This window comes from Erythrolamprus reginae, chromosome 10 (genome assembly GCF_031021105.1).
Source record: "Erythrolamprus reginae isolate rEryReg1 chromosome 10, rEryReg1.hap1, whole genome shotgun sequence".
NCBI lineage: Eukaryota > Metazoa > Chordata > Lepidosauria > Squamata > Dipsadidae > Erythrolamprus > Erythrolamprus reginae.
Window position 1 is genome coordinate 17,487,656 of NC_091959.1, and position 26,073 is coordinate 17,513,728.

General features: G+C 44.8%; 1 protein-coding gene across 1 annotated transcript in view; it reads left to right on the forward strand.

Annotated features, from left to right (window-relative positions):
• Window positions 1-26,073, forward strand: part of SMAD3 (SMAD family member 3) — a 110,649-nt gene that overhangs the window by 63,183 nt on the left and 21,393 nt on the right. Inside the window, exons 2-4 of the mRNA XM_070762344.1 lie at window positions 21,515-21,708; window positions 21,831-21,965; window positions 23,527-23,601. Of these exons, the coding sequence (XP_070618445.1) occupies window positions 21,515-21,708; window positions 21,831-21,965; window positions 23,527-23,601 (404 nt within the window). The remainder of the gene's footprint in view (window positions 1-21,514; window positions 21,709-21,830; window positions 21,966-23,526; window positions 23,602-26,073) is intronic.

Sequence of the window (26,073 nt, forward strand, 5' to 3'; positions counted from 1 at the left end):
GCTGTGCTGTCCAAAGCCATTGATGCCAAACTCTCCACCATCAATGCGCTTCCTCTACCTCTTCCTCCTTCTCGTCCCTCCCGCCCCTTGGGTTCTTCCCCAGCGGTCAGAGCTCCTATTCAGGATGATTCAGATTCCTCCCAGGATGAATACGAGGAGATGGAGGATGATGAGGACCCTTTCCAGGGATTATCTGATGATGAGGAATCCCAAATAAAGGTTCCCCCTCCAGTTACTATTTTCCCCTCTCAATTATTCAAATCTCTTCTCCTCAGAGCTAGAATTTCTACGGGATTAGCGGCCCAGGAGAAACAAGCCTCCACTTCCACTGATCCCCCGGAGGAGAATTTACCTTACTTCACAGAGGAACAGGAGGATAACGAGGTAATTCCTATGCCTAAATTGTTTAAAGATGCCTTACTCAAACAGTGGGAATTTCCAGCATCTGGCCTTAATCCCTCCACCAAGGACAGAAAGTTGTACAAACTTTCCTCTTCCTATGAGGAACTTCTATCCTTTCCTAAACCGGATGAACCTGTCAAGATTCTTCACTCGGCAGCGGCTGTGCCAGGAGAGGCGGAGGAAGTCCTCCGCCCAGAGGACAAGCGCATTGAGCAAATGCTCAAAAGGGGATTCACCTCTGATTCCTGGGCCATTAAAAGTTCTGCAGCGGCTTCCTTTTTTTCCAGAGCCATGCTGCTGTGGCTTCGCCAACTGCAACAGCATATTCCTCCCGATGACTTGAGAGGTCAACAAGACTTCAACAAGGTCTTTGCAGCTGCCCAGTACGTGGCTGATGCCACTTTGCAATCTACTAGATTTTCTGCTAAGTCTATTGCAGCTTCTACAACGGCAAGAAGACTCCTTTGGATTCGCCCTTGGCAAGCGGGAGTTCGCCAAAAGTGGCAGTTATCCCAGGGCCCCTTGAAGCGCGACCTGCTCTTCGGTGATCTTCTGGATCCACTCCTCACGGAAACCACGGACAAGAAGAAAGTTTTGGGTCCAACCACTAAAAAGGCTACCAAAACGCAGCCCTTTCGTCGCCCAGGGCGCCAGCAAGACCAAGCGGCGTCCTATCAGAGGTCTCCAGGTCAGTATTCCCCCCGCTTTCGTTCCCAAGGTAGGAACTCCAGGGGTAGAGGTTTTCGCTTCCAAAGGGGAGCTTCATCTAACAGGGCTTCAAAGAAACCTAGATGGTAACCTTTCCTCTATTCCCATAGGGGGTCGCCTAGCTCATTTCGCCTCTAATTGGCGTTTCACCTCCAAAGACCCTTGGGTCATTGACACTGTTCAAACAGGTCTTCTTTTAGAATTTGTTTCTCCTCCCCCAAGACGTTTTATTTCCTGCCCTTCTCCCAGGTCATCCTCTGATTGTAACCGTATGGAGGAGGCCATTTCTCATCTATTGTCCATCAGAGCCATTCAACCGGTCCCTTCCGATCAGAGGGGCCTAGGTTTTTACTCCATTTTATTTATGGTTCCAAAGTCCTCCGGAGGTTGGAGAGCTATTTTGGATTTAAAGAAACTAAACCTATTCATCAAATATAGGAAGTTTAAGATGCACTCCTTGCCCTCTATTTTAGCCGCCATCCACTCGGGAGATTTCATGTCTTCCTTGGACCTCACTGAGGCCTACCTTCACATTCCTATAGCCAAATGCCACAGAAAATTTTTACGTTTTTCTTTTCAAGGCAGGCACTTCCAGTATAGGGCGATGCCTTTTGGCCTCTCCTCGGCCCCTCGGGTCTTTACAAAACTCTTGGGGTCCCTGGCGGCCTATATCGGGGCGTTTCCCATTCACATTTTATGTTATCTTGATGATATTTTGATTCATGGGAACTCCCTAGAGAAAGTGAAAACAGACCTTTCTGTTACCATGTCAGTCCTTCAGGACCATGGATTTTCCATCAATTTTGATAAAAGTCATCTCCAACCTTCCACATCCATTGCTCACCTGGGATCCATTATTGATTCAGAATCCTCCCAGGTGTTTCTCTCTCCCGAGAGAAAACTCAGTATAGTGGAGTTAATTTCTAAGATTTTATCTAACTCTTCAGTATCCATAGTCACTCTATCTTCCCTTTTGGGGAAGATGGTGTCATGCATAGGCATCATTCCCTGGGCTCGCCTTCATGCTAGGGAACTCCAGTGGCTCCTGTTACCTTTTCAGAGATCGGGGCACAGCAACTCAAATCGACGCATTGTCATCCCACTGAGTGTTCGCAGATCCTTCAAGTGGTGGAAGTCTCCGGCCATGGACAAAGGATCCCCGTTCAGGTGCCCGGATCAATTTGTCATCACCACAGATGCCAGTCTATCGGGATGGGGCGCCCACGCCCAGGGGATGATAGCCCAGGGCACGTGGTCCCCGGAGGAAGCTTCCAGGCCAATCAATTGGCTAGAGTTAAGAGCCGTTTCCCTGGCGCTGAAGCATTTCTCTCCTCGCATTCCCAACCGGCACGTTCTCATTCTCACCGACAACATTGCCACAAAAAGCCATATCTGCAGACAGGGGGGCACGAGATCCAAGGCTCTCATGAGGGAGGCCCTCAAGTTGGGCCTTTGGGCGGAAAAACATCTCCAGTCGCTCCTAGCCGATCACATCTCCGGGAGTCTCAACGTCCAGGCGGATTGGCTATCCCGAGCAACGATAGACCCAGGAGAGTGGAACCTCCATCAAGACCTGTTCCATCAAATCACCCTCAGATTCGGCCTACCAGTCCTGGATCTCTTCGCGACCAATGCGAACGCCCAACTCCCTCGCTTCTATGCCAGATTTCCATCCCCGGGAGCGGAAGCAATCAATGCCCTCCGGAGTCCATGGCCTCCAGGCCTACTCTACGCATTTCCTCCAATTCCAATCCTCCCGGACGTGATTCACAAGGTCCTCACCGAGAGGGCCCGAGTAATCTTAATCGCCCCTCATTGGCCCCGCCGGCCCTGGTTCGCGGATCTCCAACAGCTGTCCGTCCAGGACCCTTGGCGACTCCCCGTTTCGGGGGATATGCTGCGGCAGGGGGCCTCTTTCCATCCAGACCCGGAGTGGTTCCACCTCACCGCCTGGCTGTTATCAGGAGAGATTTAGAACTGCGTGGCCATGACCCCGATTCAGTGGAGGTCATCTTAAAGGCCAGAAGGGGCTCGACCAATCGAATCTATGACCACACGTGGTCCAAGTTTCACCAGTGGTGTCTACAGGAAGGTTTCTCCCCTCTGTGCATCCCCATACACAGAATTATTTCCTTCCTTATGCAAGGCTTCCATAAAGGGCTTTCCACCAGCACCCTCCGGCGTCATCTGGCAGCCATTTCATCTGTCCTGGGGGGCCCCCGCAGACAGCCTCTCCGATCCTTCCCTGAAGTTCAGGAATTCCTCAAGGGCATAGCCAACCTCAGACCTTCCAAGGTCCACAGGTATCCATCCTGGGATTTGCCACGGGTTCTCCATTCCCTCACGCAGGCTCCATACGAACCCCTAAAATCGGCATCCCTCAGGTACCTATCCTTTAAGGTAGCTTTCCTGGTGGCTATTACCTCTGCCCGACGCATTTCGGAGCTGGCTGCCCTCTCAATCAGGCAGGACCTTTGTCAATTCCATCAGGACAAGGTAGTTTTGCGACTGGACCCCACCTTCTTACCCAAGGTCAGTTCCATGTTCCACAGATCTCAGGATATTGTCCTACCTTCCTTCTGCCTCCAACGAGACCATCCCTTGGCAATTAGATGGCACACCCTGGATCTCATCAGAGCGCTGAGAATATATATCCAACGCACAGGACCCTTTCGAAGGTCAGAAGCTCTTTTTGTAGCCTATCATCCCAGAGTCATGGGGGCCAAAGTGTCTTCAACAGTACTGGGCCGTTGGATCAGAGGGACTATATCTAAGGCCTATGAGTCGGCCTCCCTCTCCGTTCCAAGGAACATCACAGCGCATTCCACCAGGAGCGCGGCCACCTCAGCCGCTTGGGCGACTCAAGCCCCGTTGGAGGAGGTCTGCAAAGCAGCCACTTGGGCCTCGCCAAATTCCTTCATCAGGCACTACAAGATTGATTCTTACGCTTCAGCGGACGCTGCCTTCGGCAGAAGGGTACTCCAATCCGTTATCTCACACGATAGCAATCTAATCCCACCCTAGGGACCATCTATTGGGTATGTCCCATGTGACTGCTGGACCCGCTCCTTCAGTACGGAGAATAGGCGTTGATTGCTTACCTGAACGCCTCTTCTCGTACGGTGAGCGGGTACAGCAGTCACTTCCCGCCCTTGTATGTGTCTTCTTTTACCTTTCTATACCTTTCTTCCTCTAACAATGAGAGTTGAACACTACAGAGCTTCACAGCTGAGCCTAGTCTATGGATTCGCGAATTCTGGGGAAGGGGCGGATCCGGCAAGCTTTTTTAATACTAGGCTCAGTTCCATCGGATTGGACGTGAGCAACCCATGTGACTGCTGTACCCGCTCACCGTACGAGAAGAGGCGTTCAGGTAAGCAATCAACGCCTATTTTACAACCTTATATATATTAGTGTGTTTGTGTATGTGTGTGTTTTAATTAATTAATTTATTTATTTATTAGATTTGTATGCCGCCCCTCTCCGTAGACTCGGGGCGGCTCACAACACAATAAAACAGTTAATAACAAATCTAATAATTTTAAATTTTAAAATATATTAAAAACCCCATTATTAAGCAGACATACGTACAAACATACCATACATAAATTGTATAAGCTCGGGGGAGATATCTCAGTTCCCCCATGCCTGACGACAAAGGTGGGTTTTAAGGAGTTTACGAAAGGCAAAGAGGGTGGGGGCAGTTCTAATCTCTGAGGGGAGCTGGTTCCAGAGAGTCGGGGCCACCACAGAGAAGGCTCGTCCCCTGGGGCCCGCCAAACGACATTGTTTAGTTGACGGGACCCGGAGAAGGCCCACTCTGTGGGACCTAATCGGTCGCTGGGATTCGGGCGGCAGAAGGCGGTCTTGGAGATAATCTGGTCCGGTGCCATGAAGGGCTTTATAGGTCATAACCAACACTTTGAATTGTGACCGGAAATTGATCGGCAACCAATGCAGACTGCGGAGTGTTGGTGTAACATGGGCATATTTAAGATACTGCATTCAGTTTTGGTCAGTATAATATAAAAAAGATGTTGATACTCTGGAAAGAATACAGAAAAGGGCAACAAAGATGATTAAAGGGCTAGAAGGCGGCCGCGAGAGCAATCATGGGCTTCTTAGATATGCCCATGTCTCGTCAACACTCCACGGCCTGCATTGGCTACCGATTCATTTCCGGTCACAATTCAAAGTATTGGTAATGACCTATAAAGCCCTACATGGCATCGGACTAGAATACCTACGGGACCGTCTTCTGCCGCACGAATCCCAGCGACCAATTAGGTCCCACAGAGTTGGCCTTCTCCGGGTCCCATCGACTAAACGATGTCATTTGGCGGGACCCGGTGGAAGAGCCTTCTCTGTGGCGGCCCCGACCCTCTGGAATCAACTCCCCCCAGAGATTCGAACTGCCCCCACCCTCTTTGCCTTCCGCAAAACTTTGAAAACTCATCTATGTCACCAGGCATGGGGTAACTGATGTATCCCTAGGCTGGTAAGATTTGTGTATGGTTATGATTGGGTAGTATGTTTGTTTTTAATGATAAGGGTTTAGTCATAGTTTTAATTATTGGAATTGTTATACAGTAATACCTCATGATACGAACTTAATTGGTGCAAGGAAGAGGTTCGTATGACGAAAGGTTCGTAAGATGAAACATTGTTTCCCATAGGAAACAATGTAAAGTCAATTAATCCGTGCAACCAAAAACCCCCCCGCAAAAAAACGGCTTTCGGCGACTGCTGGGAAGCCGCGCGGCTGTTTTAAAAGGTGACAGCTGGCCTGGGAAGCTTCCCAGCACCCCCCGAACCCCGAACCCGGGTTCGGGGGGGTGCTGGGAAGCCCCCCAGGCCGGCTGCGACCTTTTAAAACAGCCGCGCCGCTTCCCAGCTGTCTCCGAACGCCGAACTCGGAAGTTCGGCTTTGGCGTTCGGCTTCAGGAGACAGCTGGGAAGCGGCGCGGCTGTTTTAAAAGGTCGCAGCCGGCCTGGGGGGCTTCCCAGCACCCCCCCGAAGCCCCCCAGGCCGGCTGCGACCTTTTAAAACAGCCGCGCCGCTTCCCAGCTGTCTCCCGAAGCCGAACGCGGAAGTTCGTCTTTGGCGTTCGGCTTCAGGAGACAGCTGGGAAGCGGCGCGGCTGTTTTAAAAGGTCGCAGCCGGCCTGGGGGGCTTCCCAGCACCCCCCCGAACTGGGAAGCCCCCCAGGCCGGCTGCGACCTTTTAAAACAGCCACGCTGCTTCCCAGCTGTCTCCTGAAGCCGAACGCCAAAGCCGAACTTCCGCGTTCGGCTTCGGGAGACAGCTGGGAAGCCGCGCGGCTGTTTTAAAAGGTGACAGCCAGGCTGGGGGGCTTCCCAGCAACCTCCCGAACCGAACCCGGGGTTCAGAAAAATTTTGCCTCTTCTTACGAACTTTTTTCGAGTTACGAACCGGCGTTCGGGAGGCTTCTGAGAAGCCCCGCCGCCCGGCTGTCACCTTTTAAAACAGCCGCGCGGCTTCCCAGCAGTCTCCGAACGCTGGTTCGTAACTCGAAAAAAGTTCGTAAGAAGAGGCAAAATTTTTCTGAACCCCGGGTTCGTATCACGAGTTGTTCGTAAGACGAGGGGTTCGTATCTTGAGGTACCACTGTACATTGTTTACTCTGCTGTGAGCCGCCCCGAGTCTCTGGAGAGGGACGGCATACAAATCTAATAAATTATTACTATGTCAGTAGAACACAGCAAACGAGATCACTATGCTGGATTTCGTATTTCATCACCAGTCGGGTGCTTCCCAAGCACCTAGGACTGCGTGATGTAGCGGCGAATTATGTTTGCCGATCCCAGTAAAGCGGCCTTTTGCAATTGATAGATGGAGATTTTGTCAATTCTGATGGTTTTCAAATGTCCGCTGAGATCCTTTGGCACTGCGCCCAGCGTGCCAAGTACCACTGGGACCACTTTCACTGGCTTATGCCAGAGTCGTTGCAGCTCGATTTTTAGATCTTCGTATTTCACTAATTTCTCTAGCTGCTTCTCCTCAATTCTGCTGTCTCCTGGGATTGCGATGTCGATGATCTGTGCTTTCTTTTTCTCCACAATCACAATGTCTGGTGTGTTATGCTTCAGAATTCGGTCAGTCTGAAGTCGGAAGTCCCACAGTAGTTTTGCTTGCTCATTTTCGACCACTTTTTCGGGCTTATGATCCCACCAGTTCTTTGCCACTGGTAAATGGTAGTTCCAGCACAAGTTCCAGTGGATCATCTGTGCCACAGATTTATTATTATTATTATTATTATTATTATTATTATTATTATTATTATTATTATTATTATTGCCTTATGGAAACATATGAAGAACGGTTGCTGGAATTGGGTATGCTTAATCCAGTGAAAAGTAGAACTAGGGGTAACATGAAAGGGGTGTTTCAATATTTGAAGGACTGCCAGGAAGAAGAGGGAATCAAGCTATTCTCCCAAACATCTGTGGGCAGCATAAGAAGCAATAGGTGGAAACTAATCAACTTTAGAATTAAGGAGAAATTTCCTAACAGTGAGGACGCTCAACCAGTGGAATGGCTTGCTCTCAGAAGTCGTGGGTCTAAGGCCCCTTCCAACTCTGTTATTCTGTTATCCAGATACCCGCACTGACTCTGTTAAAAAACCCCAAGAAAGTAAAAAATGTGATCAGATAATCTACAACCATTGATCTTAAGAGCGATGATCAATTAATTATAAACCACATTTTTTTCAGCACCCTCGTAATTTCAAATAGTGTTTCAACCAACGGTTGTAAATTGAGGATTACTTGTGTGTGTGTTTATCACACCCCCCCCCCCAATATTCTCTAAACTCCAAGTTACAACTCCATTTTCCCTTTCCTCCATTGTAATCCATTTATGTGTGGGTTAAATATATGGTTGTGTTGTTGTTGAAATTTTGACTTCTAAAGAAGGAGGGAGGGTATGAGCAGGAATTTCTCTGGACCAGATGGAGCCTGTTTCCAGCATTTTGGGTGTTCTCTGAGAAGAATAAAAGTTCAAAACAATTTGGCCATGGAGTGACATTCACTTCTTCCCATCATGCCGGAACTTAATTTACGTAAATTGTGAATCACAGGATGAAGCATTGTTTTAACAAGTCAATAAATAGCAAGAGTATTAAATGTTTTACATTCTCTTGTGCCTTGGGTATAAAGGCCAATGAACTTGGGCTCTGTAGACTTTACTTCCAACTTTTTATAAGTCCTCCTAAATCCAGCTCGCCTCTTACGGATTTTAATCTCAAAGAAACTACATTTTGCGTGTTTAAAAAAGCAATTACGTGGAGGTTGAAATACAGAATGTGTTTGCATCCTGTTTAGGTCTACATCAGGGGTCCTCAAACTTGGCTAAGACTTGTGGACTTTAGCTCCCAGAATTCTTCAGCTACCTATGCTGGCTGGCTGAAGAATTCTGAGAGTTGAAGTCCACAAGTCTTAAAGTTGCCAAGTTTGAAGACCTCTCAGTTGTGCATGAACTGAAGGCTAAGACACATGAAGAATAGTTGCAGGAATTTGGTATGTCTAGGGAAAAGGAGGTCCGGGGTTGACATGATAGCAGGATTCCAATATTTATGGGATTGCCACAAAGAACAGAGGGTAAATTTATTCGCCAAAGCCTTTGAAAGCAGGACAAGAAGCAATGGATGGAAACTAATCAAGGAGAAAAGCAACCTAGAACTAAGGAGACATTTCCTGACTAAGTAAGCAGTGGAACGGTTTGCCTCCAGAAGCTGTGGATGCTCCATCACTGGAGGCTTTTAAGAAGACATTGGTCAACCATTTGTCTGAAATAGTATAGAATTCCCTGCTTGAGCAGGGGTTGGACTAGAGCAGTGATGGTGAACCTTTTTTTCCTCGGGTGCTATCACACATGCACGAGTGCCCACACCCATAATTCAATGTCTGGGGAGGGCAAAAACAGCTTCCTCTGCTCCCCTGGAGGCTCTCTGGAGGCCAGAAATGGGCTGTTTCCCTATTTGGACCGGGAGTCACTGCTCACAGTCACTCATGCCCTCATCACCTCGAGGCTCGACTACTGCAATGCTCTCTACATGGGGCTACCTTTGAAAAGTGTTCGGAAACTTCAGATCGTGCAGAATGCAGCTGCGAGAGCAGTCATGGGCTTCCCCAAATATGTCCCTGTTACACCAACACTCCGCAGTCTGCATTGGTTGCCGATCAGTTTCCGGTCACAATTCAAAGTGTTGGTTATGTCCTATAAAGCCCTTCATGGCACCGGACCAGATTATCTCAGGGACCGCCTTCTGCTGCACGAATCCCAGTGACCAGTTAGGTCCCACAGAGCGGGCCTTCTCCGGGTCCCGTCAACTAAACAATGTCATTTGGCGGGACCCAGGGGAAGAGCCTTCTCTGTGGCGGCCCCGGCCCTTTGGAACCAACTCCCCCCAGAGATTAGAATAGCCCCCACCCTCCTCGCCTTTCGTAAACTTCTTAAAACCCACCTCTGCTGTCAGGCATGGGGGGACTGAGATATTCTTTCCCCCTAGGCCTTTACAATTTACGCATGGTATGTCTGTATGTATGTTTGGTTTTTATAGTAAGGTGGTTTTTTTAGTTATTTTAGTATTGGATTGGATTGTTACATGCTGTTTTTATCATTGTTGTTAGCCGCCCCGAGTCTACGGAGAGGGGTGGCATACAAATCCAATCAATCAATCAATCAATCAATCAATCAATCAATCTAAATAAATAAATAAATAAAAATAAACTAACTAACTAACTAACTAACTAACTAACTAACTTCTGGTGGGCCCAATAGTAGGCTCGTGTTTTGCCCTCACCAGGCTCCAAAGGCTTCCCTGGAGCAGAGGGAGGGCAAAAATACCCACCCACATCCCCACGGAGGCTCTCTGGAAGCCAGAGCCTCTGTGTGAGCCAAAAATCAGTTGGCTGGCACACACATGCACGTTGGAGCTGTGCTAGGGCAACAAATCATGTGCCAGCAGCTATGGCTCCGCGTGCCACCTGTGGCGCCCGTGCCATAGGTTCGCCATCACTGGACTAGAGAATCTCAAAAGGTCCCTTCCAACTGTTATTCTGCTACTGCATTTGGCCAAATGGTCTGCGTTTGCCTGATGTAGTAAAAACATCGGTTCCTAATTACTTGGGGGCGGGAATCTTGATCTCCATAAAACATGCCTCTGTGTGTGTGTGTGTGTGTGTGTGTGTGTGTGTGTGTGTATGAGACAGAGTGAGTCACACAAGTAGAAGCACACTCTCCCGAGATACTCCAGCCTGTTCCCAGTTACACAGCATATTGGTATGAAATGGGGAGGATCGGGTTTGTTAATGAAAATGCAATTTTAAAAAGAGGAGTGAATACTTCCTTTTGCAGAATCCAATCTGAGTCAGTCAGAGAAAGAGAAAGAAAGAAAGAAAATATTGTGATAGCAATTATCTACCATTTCACAGTGCTTGACAGCCTCTCTAAGCCGTTTATTGCCCCCAACAATCCAGGTTCTTGTTTTTCTGATCTTGGAAGGATGGGAGGCTGAGTCAACCTTGAACCAGCCAGGATTGAACTCCAGACTGTGGACAGAGTTTGCCTACAATACTGCACTCTTTTTTTAAAAAATAAAAATTTTATTGAAATATTTAACACACGTATACAAACTACATATATACATAATCATAATACAAAAGTGATAAAAAGAGCCAAAAGACAAAAAAATAGAACCCCCCCCAAAAAAACCCCCAAGAATACAAAAAATAAATTAAAAAAAATGAAACGGTTTGGTTAAAAACTAGAGAATCAATCCTTTTCTCTCCAAACTTCCAAATCTTCAACATAAATTCTTGATACTCTTATGTAGTTTTACATATCATTATTTAATCTATCCCTGTACAATGTCTTATTGCTTTGTCTATCCTGAAAATCGCCAGTTCAAATTTAGCATATTAATACTTATGATATTAATCACATTAATATTTCATTTGTACTTATCTATACTCTGTTGTACGATTCTAAGAATTTGCATTTACCGTATATCACCTCTATACTATAATCTCAATTTGTTTTATTTTCCTTATTCAATCATGCCCCAAATTATGTAAAAGTCTGTTTCATCTTTTTCTCTTAGTCTCAGTGTTAATCTATTCATTTCCACCATTTACATTATTTTATTCTTAACCATTAGCTTGGTAGGAGCCATATCCTTCTTCCATAATTGCGTGTATGAAATTTTGGCCGCTGTCAGTATATGTATTATGAGATACTGATTGTTTTTATCTATACTTTGATCCATAATACCAAGTAAAAATATTTCTGATTTTAACTCCATTTTAATCACTGTGATTTCCGTTAATCATCCTTGGTATTATTTTTCAATATCTCTTTGTTTGTGGACAAGTCCACCACATGTGTTAATAGGTGCCAAGTTCTGCTTTGCACTTCCAACATTTGGGAGATAAATTAGGTGAATTTTTTGCTAGCCTTATCAGGGAGAGATGCCAATGGTAAAACATTTTATATATATTTTCTTTATATGCAGTTGACAGTGTTAATTTGATATTCCAGTTCTAAACTCTCTCCCAATCATCAAGATCAATCGTGTAGCCCAGTGTTTCCCAACCTTGGCAACTTGAAGATATCTGGACTTCAACTCCCAGAATTCTCCAGCCAGCGTTCGCTGGCTGGGGAATTCTGGGAGTTGAAGTCCAAATACTTTCAAGTTGCCAAGGTTGGGAAACACTGGTGTAGCCTATATTCTGAGCCCATGTTACCATTACTTCCTTCACTCTTTCATTTTATAATTTAGAATGCAATTATATAATTTTTGACTAATTCTTGATAATTTAATTGAAAGCCAATTTGAGCCAAATCGAATTTATATTTATTTTGTATCTGAAAACACGGCCACCAAATTCAGAAACAAAAGATGGCGGCAAGCTATGGGAGTTGAAGTCCAAATATCTTTTATCTCTTATTCTGTCGTCTTGCAATCCATTGGCTTCGATTTGGAGAGAGATTCTCTTAGAGCTCTTTCCTTTCTGTTTTTTTGTTTTAACACAGACGCAGCGATTTGGAACCATCAGCACATTTGGCTTCCTCCTGCTCTTCATTTACTCCAGAATGTTTATAAACACAGGCAAAACTATTGTTTGCAAGACCAATTCCTTGGAGACTCCACTCCAGTTTGAAAACTGACCATGGACTTGTTGGCTGCACAGTCGCAGACCCCAAGTTGCCATAGTGATCAAAACAAGTTTCTTGAAAACAATTCAACAAAGAGCAAATACTGTTAAAAGAAAAAACAAGCCATCAAAGAAAGCTCCATAAATGTCAAGAGCTACTCTTGCTTAGGAAGGGATCAGATCCAAGAGTTTCCAACAAAGATTGTGATGGACTTGTTTTCTTTTCAGAGTGTGCCTTTGGTCTGGATTCCTATTTGCTGTTCTTTAGCACAGTGTTTTTCAACCAGTGTGCCGTGGCACACTAGTGTGCCGCGAGACATGGTCAGGTGTGCCGCGAAGCTCAGAGAGAGAAAGAAAACAAGAGAAAGAGAGAGAAAGAAAGAAAGAGCAAGAGAGAGAGAAAGAAAACAAGAGAGAAAGCAAGCAAGAGAGAGAAAGAGAGAAAGAACAAGAGAGAAAGAAAGAGAGAGAGAGGGAGGGAAGGTGGGAGAGAGAAAGACATAGAGGGAGGTAGGGAGGGAGAGAGAAAGAGCAAAAAAGAGAAAAGAAGGAAGAGAGAAAGAAAGAGGGATGGAGGGAGAGAAAGAGGGAGAGAGAAATAGAGCGAAAGGAAGAGAGAATTTTTTTGTCCAAACTTTTTTTAGCCGCCCCCCCCTCCCCTCAATGTGCCCCATGGTTTTGTAAATGTAAAAAATGTGCCGTGGCTCAAAAAAGGTTGAAAACCACTGCTTTAGCAGATCCTAGGAATTCCTGTCTTTCCAAAATCCTGCCATTTGACGTGGAGTTTTATTCCCCAATCACCAGTGATCAAAGAAGGAACTGGGGAAACTACCGTATTTTTCGGCGTATAAGACGCACCAGAGTATAACACGCACCTTAGTTTTGGGGATGAAAATAGAGAAAATAATGTGCTTGCCAGGTATTCATCTGGGTAGCGTCCTTAGCCAGCACATTATTCTATCCCCTAGTTAGGGCTTTTAAAAAACTATTCGGAGAGAGTAACAATGAAAGAGCTTGCAAGCGGGTAAGAGCTGGGAACATTGTTAGCACCTGGTTAGGGCTGGAAAGAAACATTTTGAGCATGTTAGACCAATGGGGGTGGGGGGGGATCCTGCAAAGACTTACGGCTTAGAAAACATTCTTTGCAGAGAGTAACAATGAAACAGCTTGCAAGCCAGTAAGAGTTGGGAACATCATTAGCACCTGGTTAGAGTTGGAAAGAAACTTACTCAGCAAGTAGATAATGGGAAAAAAAACCCTACAAAGAAAGGGTTTGGAAAACATTCTTGGCAGAGAGTAACAATGAAAGAGCTTGCAAGGGGGTAAGAGCTGGGAACATCATTAGCACCTCGTTAGGGCTGGAAAGAAACTTACTCAGAGCAAGTTGGAGCAATGAAAAAAACCCTGGAAAGACTTATAGCTTGGAAAACATTCTTCACAGAGAAGCAATGAAAGAGCCTGCAAGGTACAAGCTGGGAAGATTGTTAGCAGCTAGTTAGGGCTTGAGGATGGGGGGGAAGACTACACAGAGTATAAGACACACCCAAATTATCAGCCTCTTTTAGGGAGGAAAAAAGTGTGTCTTATACCGAAAAATACAGTAATCCAGAAGAGAAGCAGCCTAGAACCAAGAAGCAGCAGAGATGGCACAACTGTTTTAATTAAAGCCCTATAGTTTTGTTTCCATTTGGAAACCACTTCTAAACTTTTTGTCTGAAATTGAAAAAAATGAAACTGGTTTTAGGTTTTGAGGATTAGAATGAATTTGTTTAATGAAACATTATGAAAATGGTTTGAAATGCGAAGCAAAAAGTTGAAGTTGTAATTCTTTCTTTGTATTTTAACTGCAGAGAAAAAAGTTAGAACTCTTTCTTTTTCTTTCTTTTCTTTTTCTTTCCCTCTCTCTTTTTCTTCTCTTTGCATCCTTCCTTTTTTAAAAAAACTCTCCAACCTTTGTCTCTTTTTCTATTTTCATCTTATAATAAGCTTTAATAAAATACCAAGCAGAGGCATAGGTGAGCAGAGTTACACCAGTCTTTTAAGGGCATCCGTGAAATTAGGACGAAGGCCACAACTCCCCCCACCCAATTTTTCTCCCTAGATATTTTCTACTTGTCAATTCCCCCCCCCCCCCCCCGAAAAAAATAGTATGGAAAACCACTAAGGAAGGAAGAACGCAAGACTAAACTCCCAGGCAAACTCTGCAGTTAGACAGCAAAATACAAACCCCCCCCCCCATTTCCTACATTAAAGCACTTTATTAGAGCACTAAACCAGTTCTGTTTGCATTTCTCCAGCCTCCAGTGTTCACTAATAAGGGAGTGTGGGAATGAATAATTTCCTGTCCAGAGACCATACGCTTCATCATACACTTTCTACAGATTTATTTTTGTTTGTTTATTTGCTTGCTTGCTTGCTTGCTTGCTTGCTTGCTTGCTTGCTTGCTTGCTTGCTTGCTTGCTTGCTTGCTTGCTTGCTTGCTTGCTTGCTTGCTTGCTTGCTTGCTTGCTTGCTTGCTTGCTTGCTTGCTTGCTTGCTTGCTTGCTTATTTATTTTGTCCAATACACAATAATACAGAATGAAAGTTATAGAGGATATAGTAGAGAAGAAATACGAGATATAGGAGAGACTATAGGACAGGAGACAGAAGGCACTCTAGTGCGCTTATGTACGCCCCTTACTGACCTCTTAGGAATCTGGATAGGTCAACCGTGGATAATCTAAGGGTAAAATGTTGGGGTTTAGGGGATGATACTACGGAGTCCGGTAATGAGTTCCACGCTTCAACAACCCGATTACTAAAGTCATATTTTTTACAGTCAAGTTTGGAGCGGTTAATATTAAGCTTGAATCTGTTGTGTGCTCTTGTGTTGTTGTGGTTGAAGCTGAAGTAGTCTTTGACAGGCAGGACATTGCAACATATGATCTTGTGGGCAATACGTAGATCATGTTTAAGGCGTCCGAGTTCTAAGCTTTCAAGACCCAGGATTGTAAGTCTAGTTTCGTAGGTTGTTCTGATAACCCCAAAACTTACTCCCCACTTAGCCAAGTAGCACTGCGGAGTTCCCAGAAGGAAAGGATGGAGAATTTTGGTCTCTTGAAATCAGTCGTTTCAAGGGGAGAGCAAAAAAAAAAAAAAGGTAAAAAGCACACCAGGAAAGAGACATGACTGAGTTTTATAGCTCTGGCTTCCTTAATTAGGTCTCATCGCCCAGCCAGAGATAAAAAGGCGGAAAAGTTTTCAAGGGTGAAGATCTTAACAAAGCCCTTCCTTACAAAAGGCGCTCTCTTACCCAATGCAGGAAAAAACAGAGATTTTGTGCTCTTCCAGAATACTATTCCCCCCCCCCCCCACAGGACCAGAGGTCGGTTCCTCCCGGTTCGGCCCAGATCGCCCGAATCGTTAGCAACCCACTGTTGACGTAATTTTGGCGTCACAGATCTGGTTCTGTCTGTGCCGGTCCCTGGGAGTTGAAGTCCAGATACCTTCAAGTTGCCAAGGTTGGGAAACACTGCTCTAGTCTGTTGTGATTCAGCCTGAGGCTCCTCAGGGACCGGCTGGAGCTCTGCCAGATCCATGCCCAGAGGAGGAGGACAGTGACCAGGAGGGGGAGGACCAGGCAGATGGGGGAGAGGAACGTCAGGAAGAGGAGGAGGGAGAGCAGCCTGAGACCCCCGGGGGGGGGCTCTCCCCAGATAGTAGCCTGGATTCATTGGATGAAGACGCACAGGCTATAATAGACATGAGGCAGAGATGTGCAGCTCAAAGAAGGGGCCAATTAGAAAGGTATTTCCATCCCTGAATTGGCAACAGCTGGGTTTGGGTGTGGTTCTCCTCAGCAGGGTTGAAAAGGCAGGCCCGCCCTTACAGTCTTGTGGAGAGTTATCAACTGGGAGTCCTGTGACCTTGCTTCGATTCTTGGCGTCTCTGATCTTGGCTTGTGGCCTAGAAGGTTGAAAGACTTGGGGGAGGCGTGGGTTTTATTATCTCCAGTGTTGTTTTTGCCAGCAAGAATCCTGTTTTATTGCCTGGCCTTCGTGAAACCTCTGTGAAGCTTCATAGTGTTCCTGTCTGTAAGAACAGTTTTTGTTACCTGTGTTTGCTTTCCAGTATATAAACTGCCTTTGCTTTTTACCAGTGTGTCTGGATACTCTTTTTGGTTGGTGTTGGCGTCTGGGGGGACCCAGATAGAACATAGTCCAACCCCTGCTCAAGCAGGGCACCATATACCATTTCAGACAAGTGGCTGTCAGTCTTTCTTCTCTTCTTCTGAAAAGCCTTCAGTGCTGGAGCAATCACAACTTCTGAAGGCAAGCCCTTCATTCCACTGGTTAGTTGTTCTCGATGTCAGGAAGGGTCTCCTTAATCCCAGATTGCTTCTCTCCTTGATTTGTTTCCATCCATGGCTTCATGTCCTCCGTTCTGACGCTTTGGAAAACAGAATGACCCCCTCTTCTTTGTGGCAGCACCTCAAATATTGGAAAGCTACTAGCATGACACACCCCTGGTCCTTCTTTTGACAAATGCAATTCAGTGTCAACAAATCTCCAGGTCCCATCGACTAAACAATGTTGTTTGGCGGGACCCAGGGGAAGAGCCTTCTCTGTGGCAGCCCCGACCCTCTGGAACCAGCTCCCCCCAGAGATCAGAATTGCCCCACCCTCCTTACCTTTCCTAAGCTCCTTAACCCACCTCTGTCGTCAGGCATGGGGGAATTGAGATATTCCTTCCCCCCCCCCAGGTCTATAAAATTTATGCATGGTATGTTTGTGTGTATGTTTGGCTTTTAATAAGGGTTTTTTAGTTATTTTAAATATTAGATTTGTCATATGTTGTTTTGTTGTTATTGTTAGCCGCCCCGAGTCTACTGAGAGGGGCGGCATACAAATCTAATAAATAATAAATAATAATAATTGTTCTGTCGAGCTCTCTGGTAGAATCCTCCCAAAAATTCACAGATACAAATTTCAGACACACACGTTTGAAAATTCAAAACAATGTTCTTTATACCGAAAAATCAAATCAACTAATCACTCTTTTTGTATAGCAAAGAGCACTCATCTCGAAGCAAACTGGTAATTTGTTCCTTATCAGTTCTGAGATACTTAGCTTGCAGCTATGAGGCAATTCATAGTCCTTCTTCTTTCACAAAGTGAAACACACTTTGCTCTGGTTTAGTTTCAAAGCGGGGGGGAAATCAGCACACACAAGTCAGCAAGGCAGGCACGAAACACAAGGATCAGACAATCCTTCACAATGGCCAAACCCACAGGCTGCTCTTTATAGCAGCCTCACTAATTACCACAGCCTCACCCAACCACAGGTGGCCTCATTTTCTTTGATAATAATCTCTCAGTTGTTGTTGCCTATGCATCGCTCTCCGCATGCGTGGCTGTATCATTAACTCTTGTTCCGAATCCAAGGAGGAGCTAGATAATTGATCTCCTTCTGAGCTGTCTGCCACACTCTCCTCCTCCCTGTCACTCATGTCTTCTTGGTCAGAGGAGCCTTCATCAGCAGATTCCACCGGGAGCAAAACAGGCCTGCGGCATGTGGATGTCTCCCCCACATCCACAGTCCTTGAGGCAGGAGCTGGGCCAGAGCTAGCCACAACAAATAATAAAATAAATAAGTCCAAAGGAAGCTTAAAATCTGATTTGGGTTAGCAGGGACTGTTCCGAAAATCACCCTGTCAACTCATGTGTGTGGAGACCAATTCCATCACCCACCCATCTTTTTTTTTGAAAAATAGTTTATTTATTAATAAAAAGGGGGGGAAGGGAAGTATAAACAGGAAGAGAAAAAAGGTAAGGGGAAAGGATACAAAATCAAGGAGTTTGGGAAAGTGATAGTGTTATACATAATAATACATAAAATTCTTTGTATCAATATTATATTTCTCAAACTATGTAAATAAAAAGTATCCTTATTATTACCGTTTATATCATATATTATATTTGTAATTCATACATTTAATTTCCAATTAAATTCCAATTTCTAATATGTATATATATATATTAGTTGGTAAAAGATGAATAAAGATGATTTATGAAAGAGGAAAGTGAAAGTAGAGCAGTTAAAAAGATTTGAAATTTATTTAAGTGAGTGATATAATTAAGGAAGTTTAGAGTTTGAAAAAAAAATATTGAGGGAGGTGAATCTGCGTATGGCACAGACGTTTTTAGGTGATACGACATGTAGAAAAATGATAGAGGGTGTGTATGTATAGTATAGTAAATGTATTCTTGTATGTAAAGAAAGAGAATGAAAGAATTGATATAAAAATTAGTAAGTATTTGTATTGATATGTTATATGGTGTATAATCTATTGATTTAAAGATGAATAAAGAGAGATATGATATAAAATCTTTTTCGAATTGGATTACAATTTAGTTGGTTTTGGAATTGTTTTATAATTTAGTTTTGATTCAATTCTGAACGTTCAAAGATGAGATAGGCTTATTACTTTCATAGTATAAAGGTTTGATATTTTTTTGCTAAAACCCATTTGTACCAATTATCCCATCTTAATGACCCAGCCTATGCTTCTTGAAGAGCCGCCCGGGATAAGCACACGGTCTCCGTCTTGTTCAGTGCCTGCCAGGGAAGGCTTGTTTTTCCCCATCCCTCTCCATCCCTAGACACAACACATGGAGGGGAGTTGTGGGGACATTGGTTTGGTTTGCTTTTAGCTCCTGGGAGGAACTTCCCCTTTTGCCACAGCATTGCTGACCCTGGACCACAATGGTCTTCTGCATTCTTTCCCGAGCAGGGAAACAGGGGAGATGCCACTCAACCACCAGCATGGGAAACTATGCCAGTTGGCCTCCTTTCCACCCGTATGAAGAGTTGGTGAGCCACAGAGAATACAAGTGGTAGTAAGGAAAGGGCGGAGTAGGGGGTGGGGCTGCTGGCTTCTGTTGTGGTGGCCACGGGCTTCCAGGTCCACAGTGGATGTTTTCAGACCCTGTTGGCACTTGGCCTTGGCACTTCTGATGCCAACCAAGAAGATCCTTCCTGCTCAGCCATTTGGGCTTCTTGCCCTCTATTTAAGTCTTCAGGCTAGCAACTTCTTGGGCTTTTGTGCACAACGCACAGCATTGGAGTTGTGTCACAAAATAGACGAATGAGTTACAAGCGCATGACGTTAGGGAGACTTTGATCTCAAGTGTTAACAGGCAGGAAAATCACAGTTGTTAACAATGTAAGCGTGATGGTCAGCATGTCCAAAAATACATATTTTGGCAATTCATGAAGAAATTTACCTTTTTAAGGTCAGCTTAGAGCAGTGTTTCCCAACCTTGGCAAGTTGAAGAAATGTGGACTGGGGAATTCTGGGAGTTGAAGTCCACATTTCTTCAACTTGCCATGGTTGGGAAACACTGGCTTAGAGAGTCATCCTATGCCGATATAAAGGAATCAAAACGGCAGCGTCATTTTTTAAAGGATTTTTTTAAAGGGTTCTTTATATTATAAAAAGCCCAGATTTAATAACTTGCTAAAGGACTGAGGTAGTTGTATATCAACACTGTCTTTTTATTTTACCTTTAACACTGTTTATATGTCCTTTTTGTCTGTTTGCATCTTCCTGTTGAATTGTTTACATTTTGCAAATCGGCAAAACGAAAATTATAAAAAAGGCCCAGTACTGTAGCTTTGGGGGCGGGGTGGAACACCTCCATATACACACACTCCAAAAAAAATTAACCTCAGGTAACTTTGCAGTAGGCTTGGTTCTTTCTTGTTAGTACAAGTTACATGGTTGTTAGGGTTTGCCATTGTAAACTACCTATTGTAGTCTCTTGTACTATCACTTTAAATATTTTGGGCTGGTTCGCCATAAGAGGGTGCCAGTACTCCTTCCCTCAATGATGCTTTAACGCTCATTCGCTTTTGCTTTGCCTTGAGGGGGGAGTGTATTTGCTTAGTGCTTATTATATTGGATGTCTTAGTGCTTGTTATGGATTGTTTCTATTTTGTATATATGTAAATAGTACTTATTAAGCATAACTAAGTCTGTGTCTTTTTCTTTGGCTTTACCACACATCCACACTCTGTTAAAATTCTCTGCTCAGTGTATGTCAAAGGTCTCATAGCCTAGCTATACCGAGACATACCAACATTTCTTGAGAATAATACAGAGGTGGGCTGCTAAGGTGGAAGGGTGACGTGTGCTCGCCCCCGTGGCTCTGAGTGCTGGCGGGGTCCAGTGCAATTACGCTACTGCACCTGGGCAGGTAGCAAAATCATGCCATGGGCGCCCCTGCGTGTCCGTACACCATTTTGATACCTGCCCAGGTGCAGTAGTGTAATTGCACTGGACTCCGCTAGCACTCAGAGCCACGGGGGTGAGCACATGTCACCCTTCCACCTTAGCAGCCCAGCTCTGGAATAATATAGAAAATAATAAGATCCTGGTAGATCCAGTAAATATGGAGATCCTGTAAATGAGTAGCTGACTTGTTTTGGATTAACAGCTTCTGAAGTTATTTCAGGAATATCTTTAATAGTGGCAGCTATTTAAATATAGTGATACCTCGTCTTACAAACCCCTCGTCATACAAACTTTTCGAGATACAAACCCGGGGTTTAAGATTTTTTTGCCTCTTCTTCCAAACTATTTTCACCTTACAAACCCAAGCCGCTACCACTGGGATGCCCTACCTCTGGACTGCTGTTGCCAGTGAAGCACCCGTTTTTGCGCTGCTTGGATTCCCCTGAGGCTCCCCTCCATGGGAAACACCACCTCCGGACTTCTGTGTTTTTGCGATGCTGCAGGGGAATCCCAGCAGCGCAAAAACAGGTGCTTCGCTGGCAACAGAAGTCCAGAGGTGGGGTTTCCCAGCGAGGGGAGCCTCAGCGAAATCTCAGCATCACAAAAACACGGAAGTCAGGAGGTGGGGTTTCCCATGGAGGGGAGCCTCAGGGGAATCCCAGCAGTGCAAAAACAGGCGCTTCGGCTGGCAAAAGGGGTGAGTTTTGGGCTTGCATGCATTAATCGCTTTTCCATTGATTCCTATGGGAAACATTGTTTTGTCTTACAAACATTTCACCTTACAAACCTCGTCCTGGAACCAATTGAGTTCATAAGACGAGGTATCACTGTATTTGTGATATAATTTATTTAAACTTAACTTTTGATAGTTTACCACAATTCTTAACGGCCAACAAAGGTCTTCTTAGCCAAGGTTTGTCTCCAACGGGGTCTTTTCTCCCCAAATTCAGGTCGCTGGATGGTCGGCTACAGGTCTCCCATCGGAAGGGTCTCCCGCACGTCATCTACTGCCGGCTGTGGCGGTGGCCAGACCTTCACAGCCACCATGAACTGCGCGCCATGGAAATGTGTGAATACGCGTTCAACATGAAGAAGGACGAAGTCTGTGTGAACCCATATCACTACCAAAGAGTAGAAACACCAGGTAAGGCCAACTCAGGAGGAACCCCTAGGGAAGAACGGCTGAGAACGGTGGGGGGTGGGGTGTCTCATTTTCCGAAAGCCTGGGAGTGGGCTGCAGTTGTGACTGGCTGCTCTTGTCCTCAGTATTACCTCCGGTTTTGGTCCCACGACATGCGGAAATTCCAGCCGAATTCCCTCCACTCGACGATTACAGCCATTCCATTCCCGAGAACACGAATTTCCCAGCGGGCATCGAACCTCAGAGCAATTACATTCCAGGTATGGCATCGTCCCCAGGAAGGAGAGAGAGAGAGAGAGAGAGAAAGTGGGAAACCCCCAGGAACCTTTTTATAGAAGTTTAAAAGTTAAGAAGAAAATAAACACACATACAAGCAACAAAAAGGGAAAAACCCCACCCACTTACATATAGCAATATAAATACATTAACAGAACAAAAGAAAAGAAAATTCTATATATAAAAGAAATAATTATGTCTTTTCATCAAACACTTCCTTTTGTTCAGTTATTTTCTGGGCAAATACAGTCAGTATCCAAAAAGAATTATTTCGGTTATTGATCTCTATATATACAGCTATTATAATTCCTACCGTCTTATCTTAATCGCTAATATCGTTGAATGTTATGTGTGGATGTGATTGAGTAGACTGACTGTTTTTTTAACATAATGGGATTTTTAGCTTACTGTTTTAACTATTAGATTTGTATACATATTGTTTTGTATTGCATGTTGTGAGCCACTCCGGGTCCTTGGAGAGGGGCGGCATACAAGTCTAATAAATAATAATAATAATAATAATAAATAATAATAATATTTATACCCATTAAATTAATGGGAGCTGGGGGGTTTTCTTCATGATTGAGCATATGTGATCCTTGCTGCTGTCAGTATATGTACTATCAAATACAGTGATACCTCGTCTTACAAACGCCTCGTCATACAAACTTTTCGAGATACAAACCCGGGGTTTAAGATTTTTTTTGCCTCTTCTTACAAACTATTTTCACCTTACAAACCCACCGCCGCCGCTGGGATGCCCCACCTCTGGACTTCCATTGCCAGCGAAGCACCCGTTTTTGCGCTGCTGGGATTCCCTTGAGGCTCCCCTCCATGGGAAACCCCACCTCCGGACTTCTGTGTTTTTGTGATGCTGCAGGGGAATCCCAGCAGCGCAAAAACGGGTGCTTCGCTGGCAACGGAAGTCTGGAGGTGGGGTTTCCCAGCGAGGGGAGCCTCAGTGAAATCGCAACATCACAAAAACACAGAGGTCTGGAGGTGGGGTTTCAAGGACTTCGGTGTTTTTGTGATGCGGCGATTTCACTGAGGCTCCCCTCGCTGGGAAACCCCACCTCCAGACTTCCGTTGCCAGCGAAGCGCTTGTTTTTGCGATGCTGGGATTTCCCTGCTGGGATTCCCCTGCAGCATTGCAAAAACACAGAAGTCTGGAGGTGGGGTTTCCCATGGAGGGGAGCCTCAGGGGAATCCCAGCAGCGCAAAAATGGGCGCTTCAGCTGGCAAAAGGGGTGAATTTTGGGCTTGCACACATTAATCGCTTTTCCATTGATTCCTATGGGAAACATTGTTTTGTCTTACAAACTTTTCACCTTAAGAACCTCGTCCCGGAACCAATTAAGTTTGTAAGACAAGGTATCACTGTATTGGTTGTTTTTAGTTATTTTTCAATCGGATTTTGGTTACCTATCTTGGGACCTTGACTGAATAGAAAAACAGGCTGGAAGTCTGATAAGTAGCTCGGTGCGATTGAGAATGGAACAGCTCCTTTTGTAAACCTCTCTTTTAATTTTTTCTTCCCCTCTACAGAAACACCGCCTCCTGGATATCTGAGTGAGGATGGAGAAACCAGTGACCATCAAATGAACCACAGTTTAGATGCAGGTAAATCATGACCAGAAATGATTTTTGCGGGATTAAAGGTCTTGAAAAATTCACCCCATCCCCGAGAGGGTTCCTTTCTCCTCCCTCTTCCTGGTCTCTGTGATCTTGACTCCTCCACCCCACCCCGTCTACACCAGGGATCTCCAACCGTGACAACTTTAAGCCTGGTGGACTTCAACTCCCAGCTGGCTGTGGAATTCTGGGAGTTGAAGTCCGTTTGGCTTAAAGTTGTCAAGGTTGGAGACTCCTGGCCTAGACGATTCTCTCCTTCTCTGCCCAGGAGTTAGTTAGTTAGTTAGTTAGTTAGTTAGTTAGTTAGTTAGTTAGTTAGTTAGTTAGTTAGTTAGTTGTTTGTTTATTTTTATTGGATATATATGCCGCCCCTCTCCGCAGACACGGGGCGGCTAACAACAATGATAAAAAACAAGATGTAACAATCCAATTTAATAAAACAACTAAAACCCCTTATTATAAAAACCAAACATACACACAAAAATACCATTCATAACTTGTAATGGCCTAGGGGAAGGAATATCCTAACTCACCCATGCCTGGCGACAAAGGTGGGTCTTAAGTAATTTGCGAAAGACAAGGAGGGTGGGGGCCGTTCTAATCTCTGGGGGGAGTTGATTCCAGAGGGCCAGGGCCGCCACAGAGAAGGCTCTTCCCCTGGGGCCCGACAAACGACATTGTTTGGTCGACAGGATCCGGAGAAGGCCAACTCTGTGGGACCTTATCGGCCGCTGGGACTCGTGCGGTAGAAGGCGGTTCCAGATGTATTCTGGCCCAATGCCATGTAGGGCTTTAAAGGTCATTACCAACCCTTTGAATTGTGACTGATGCTGACAAGGAAAGCAAGAGCCCTGGGTTCAATACCAGTCATGTACGGAGGAGATGCACATTGAACAGTGCTTAACCACAGCTTCTTAGCTTAAATAGGCAGCAAACAACTCTTTAATGGCAATTTCTCAAGAAAAATATTAGACGGAGAGAGCTGCAGCTCATGGCACTGTATTGCTGGTGTAAGCCAGAAAACATGACCACTGTATCTAAAATAACTATTTATGACCAGAAATAACTGAATGGGAGTTGTTGTTAGTTGCGAAGTCATATCCGACACATCATGACTCCATGGACTATGTTCCTCCAGGCCTTCCATCCTCCAGAGTCCATTTAATCTCACGCCTACTGCTTCTGTGACTCCTTCTAGCCACAATCTCTGTCGTCCCCTTATTCTTTTGCCTTTTGATTGGGAGGACAAAACCCAATTCTGCTTCTCCCCAAGTTTAGTTCCATCTTTGCCACCTGCAGTTCTCCAATTAAAAACATAGAAACATAGAAGACTGAGGGCAGAAAAAGACCTCATGGTCCATCTAGTCTGCCCTTATACTATTTCCTGTATTTTATCTTACAATGGATATATGTTTATCCCAGGCATGTTTAAATTCAGTTACTGTGGCTTTACCAACCACGTCTGCTGGAAGTTTGTTCCAAGGATCTACTACTCTTTCAGTCAAATAATATTTTCTCATGTTGCTTTTGATCTTTCCCCCAACTAACTTCAGATTGTGTCCCCTTGTTGTTGTGTTCACTTTCCTATTAAAAACACTTCCTTCCTGAACCTTATTTAACCCTTTAACATATTTAAATGTTATAGTCTGTCCTCCAGACTATACAGATTGAGTTCATGAAGTCTTTCCTGATAGGTTTTATGCGTAAGACCTTCCACCCTTCTTGTAGCCCGTCTTTGGACCCGTTCAATTTTGTCAATATCTTTTTGTAGGTGAGGTCTCCAGAACTGAACACAGTATTCCAAATGTGGTCTCACCAGCGCTCTATATAAGGGGATCACAATCTCCCTCTTCCTGCTTGTTATACCTCTAGCTATGCAGCCAAGCGTCCTACTTGCTTTTCCTACTGCCCGACCACACTGCTCACCCATTTTGAGACTGTCAGAAATCACTTCCCCCTAAATCCTTCTCTTCTGAAGTTTTTGCTAACACAGAACTGCCAATGCAATATTCAGATTGAGGATTCCTCAATCCATAAACGGTCCATAAACGGTGGGAGGCAGATATTTCTTGAATTTGTTTGACAAATTATTATTATTTATTATTATTATTATTATTTATTAGATTTGTATGCCGCCCCTCTCCGAAGTCTTGGGGCGGCTCACAGAAAATGGCAAAATGAACCATGTTAAATTTGGTGGGTTTTTCCCCTATCGCAGTTCTAAATTAAAGGTGGTGGTATAGCTTTGCTTTTTGAAATGTTCACTCAGTTCTAGAGCAATCTAGAGGGAGCCACAGCATTTCAGGTGACTTTTGGACTCTGGAACTATAACATACTATATGACTCCTATAGAATGGTGGTTGGGTAAGGGAAGATGGCTACAAACAAATGCAATATGCAAATATCTAAATGAAAGGGAGAATAAAGAAGCGCTATTTAGGAAGGCGAGAGAGTTAGAAA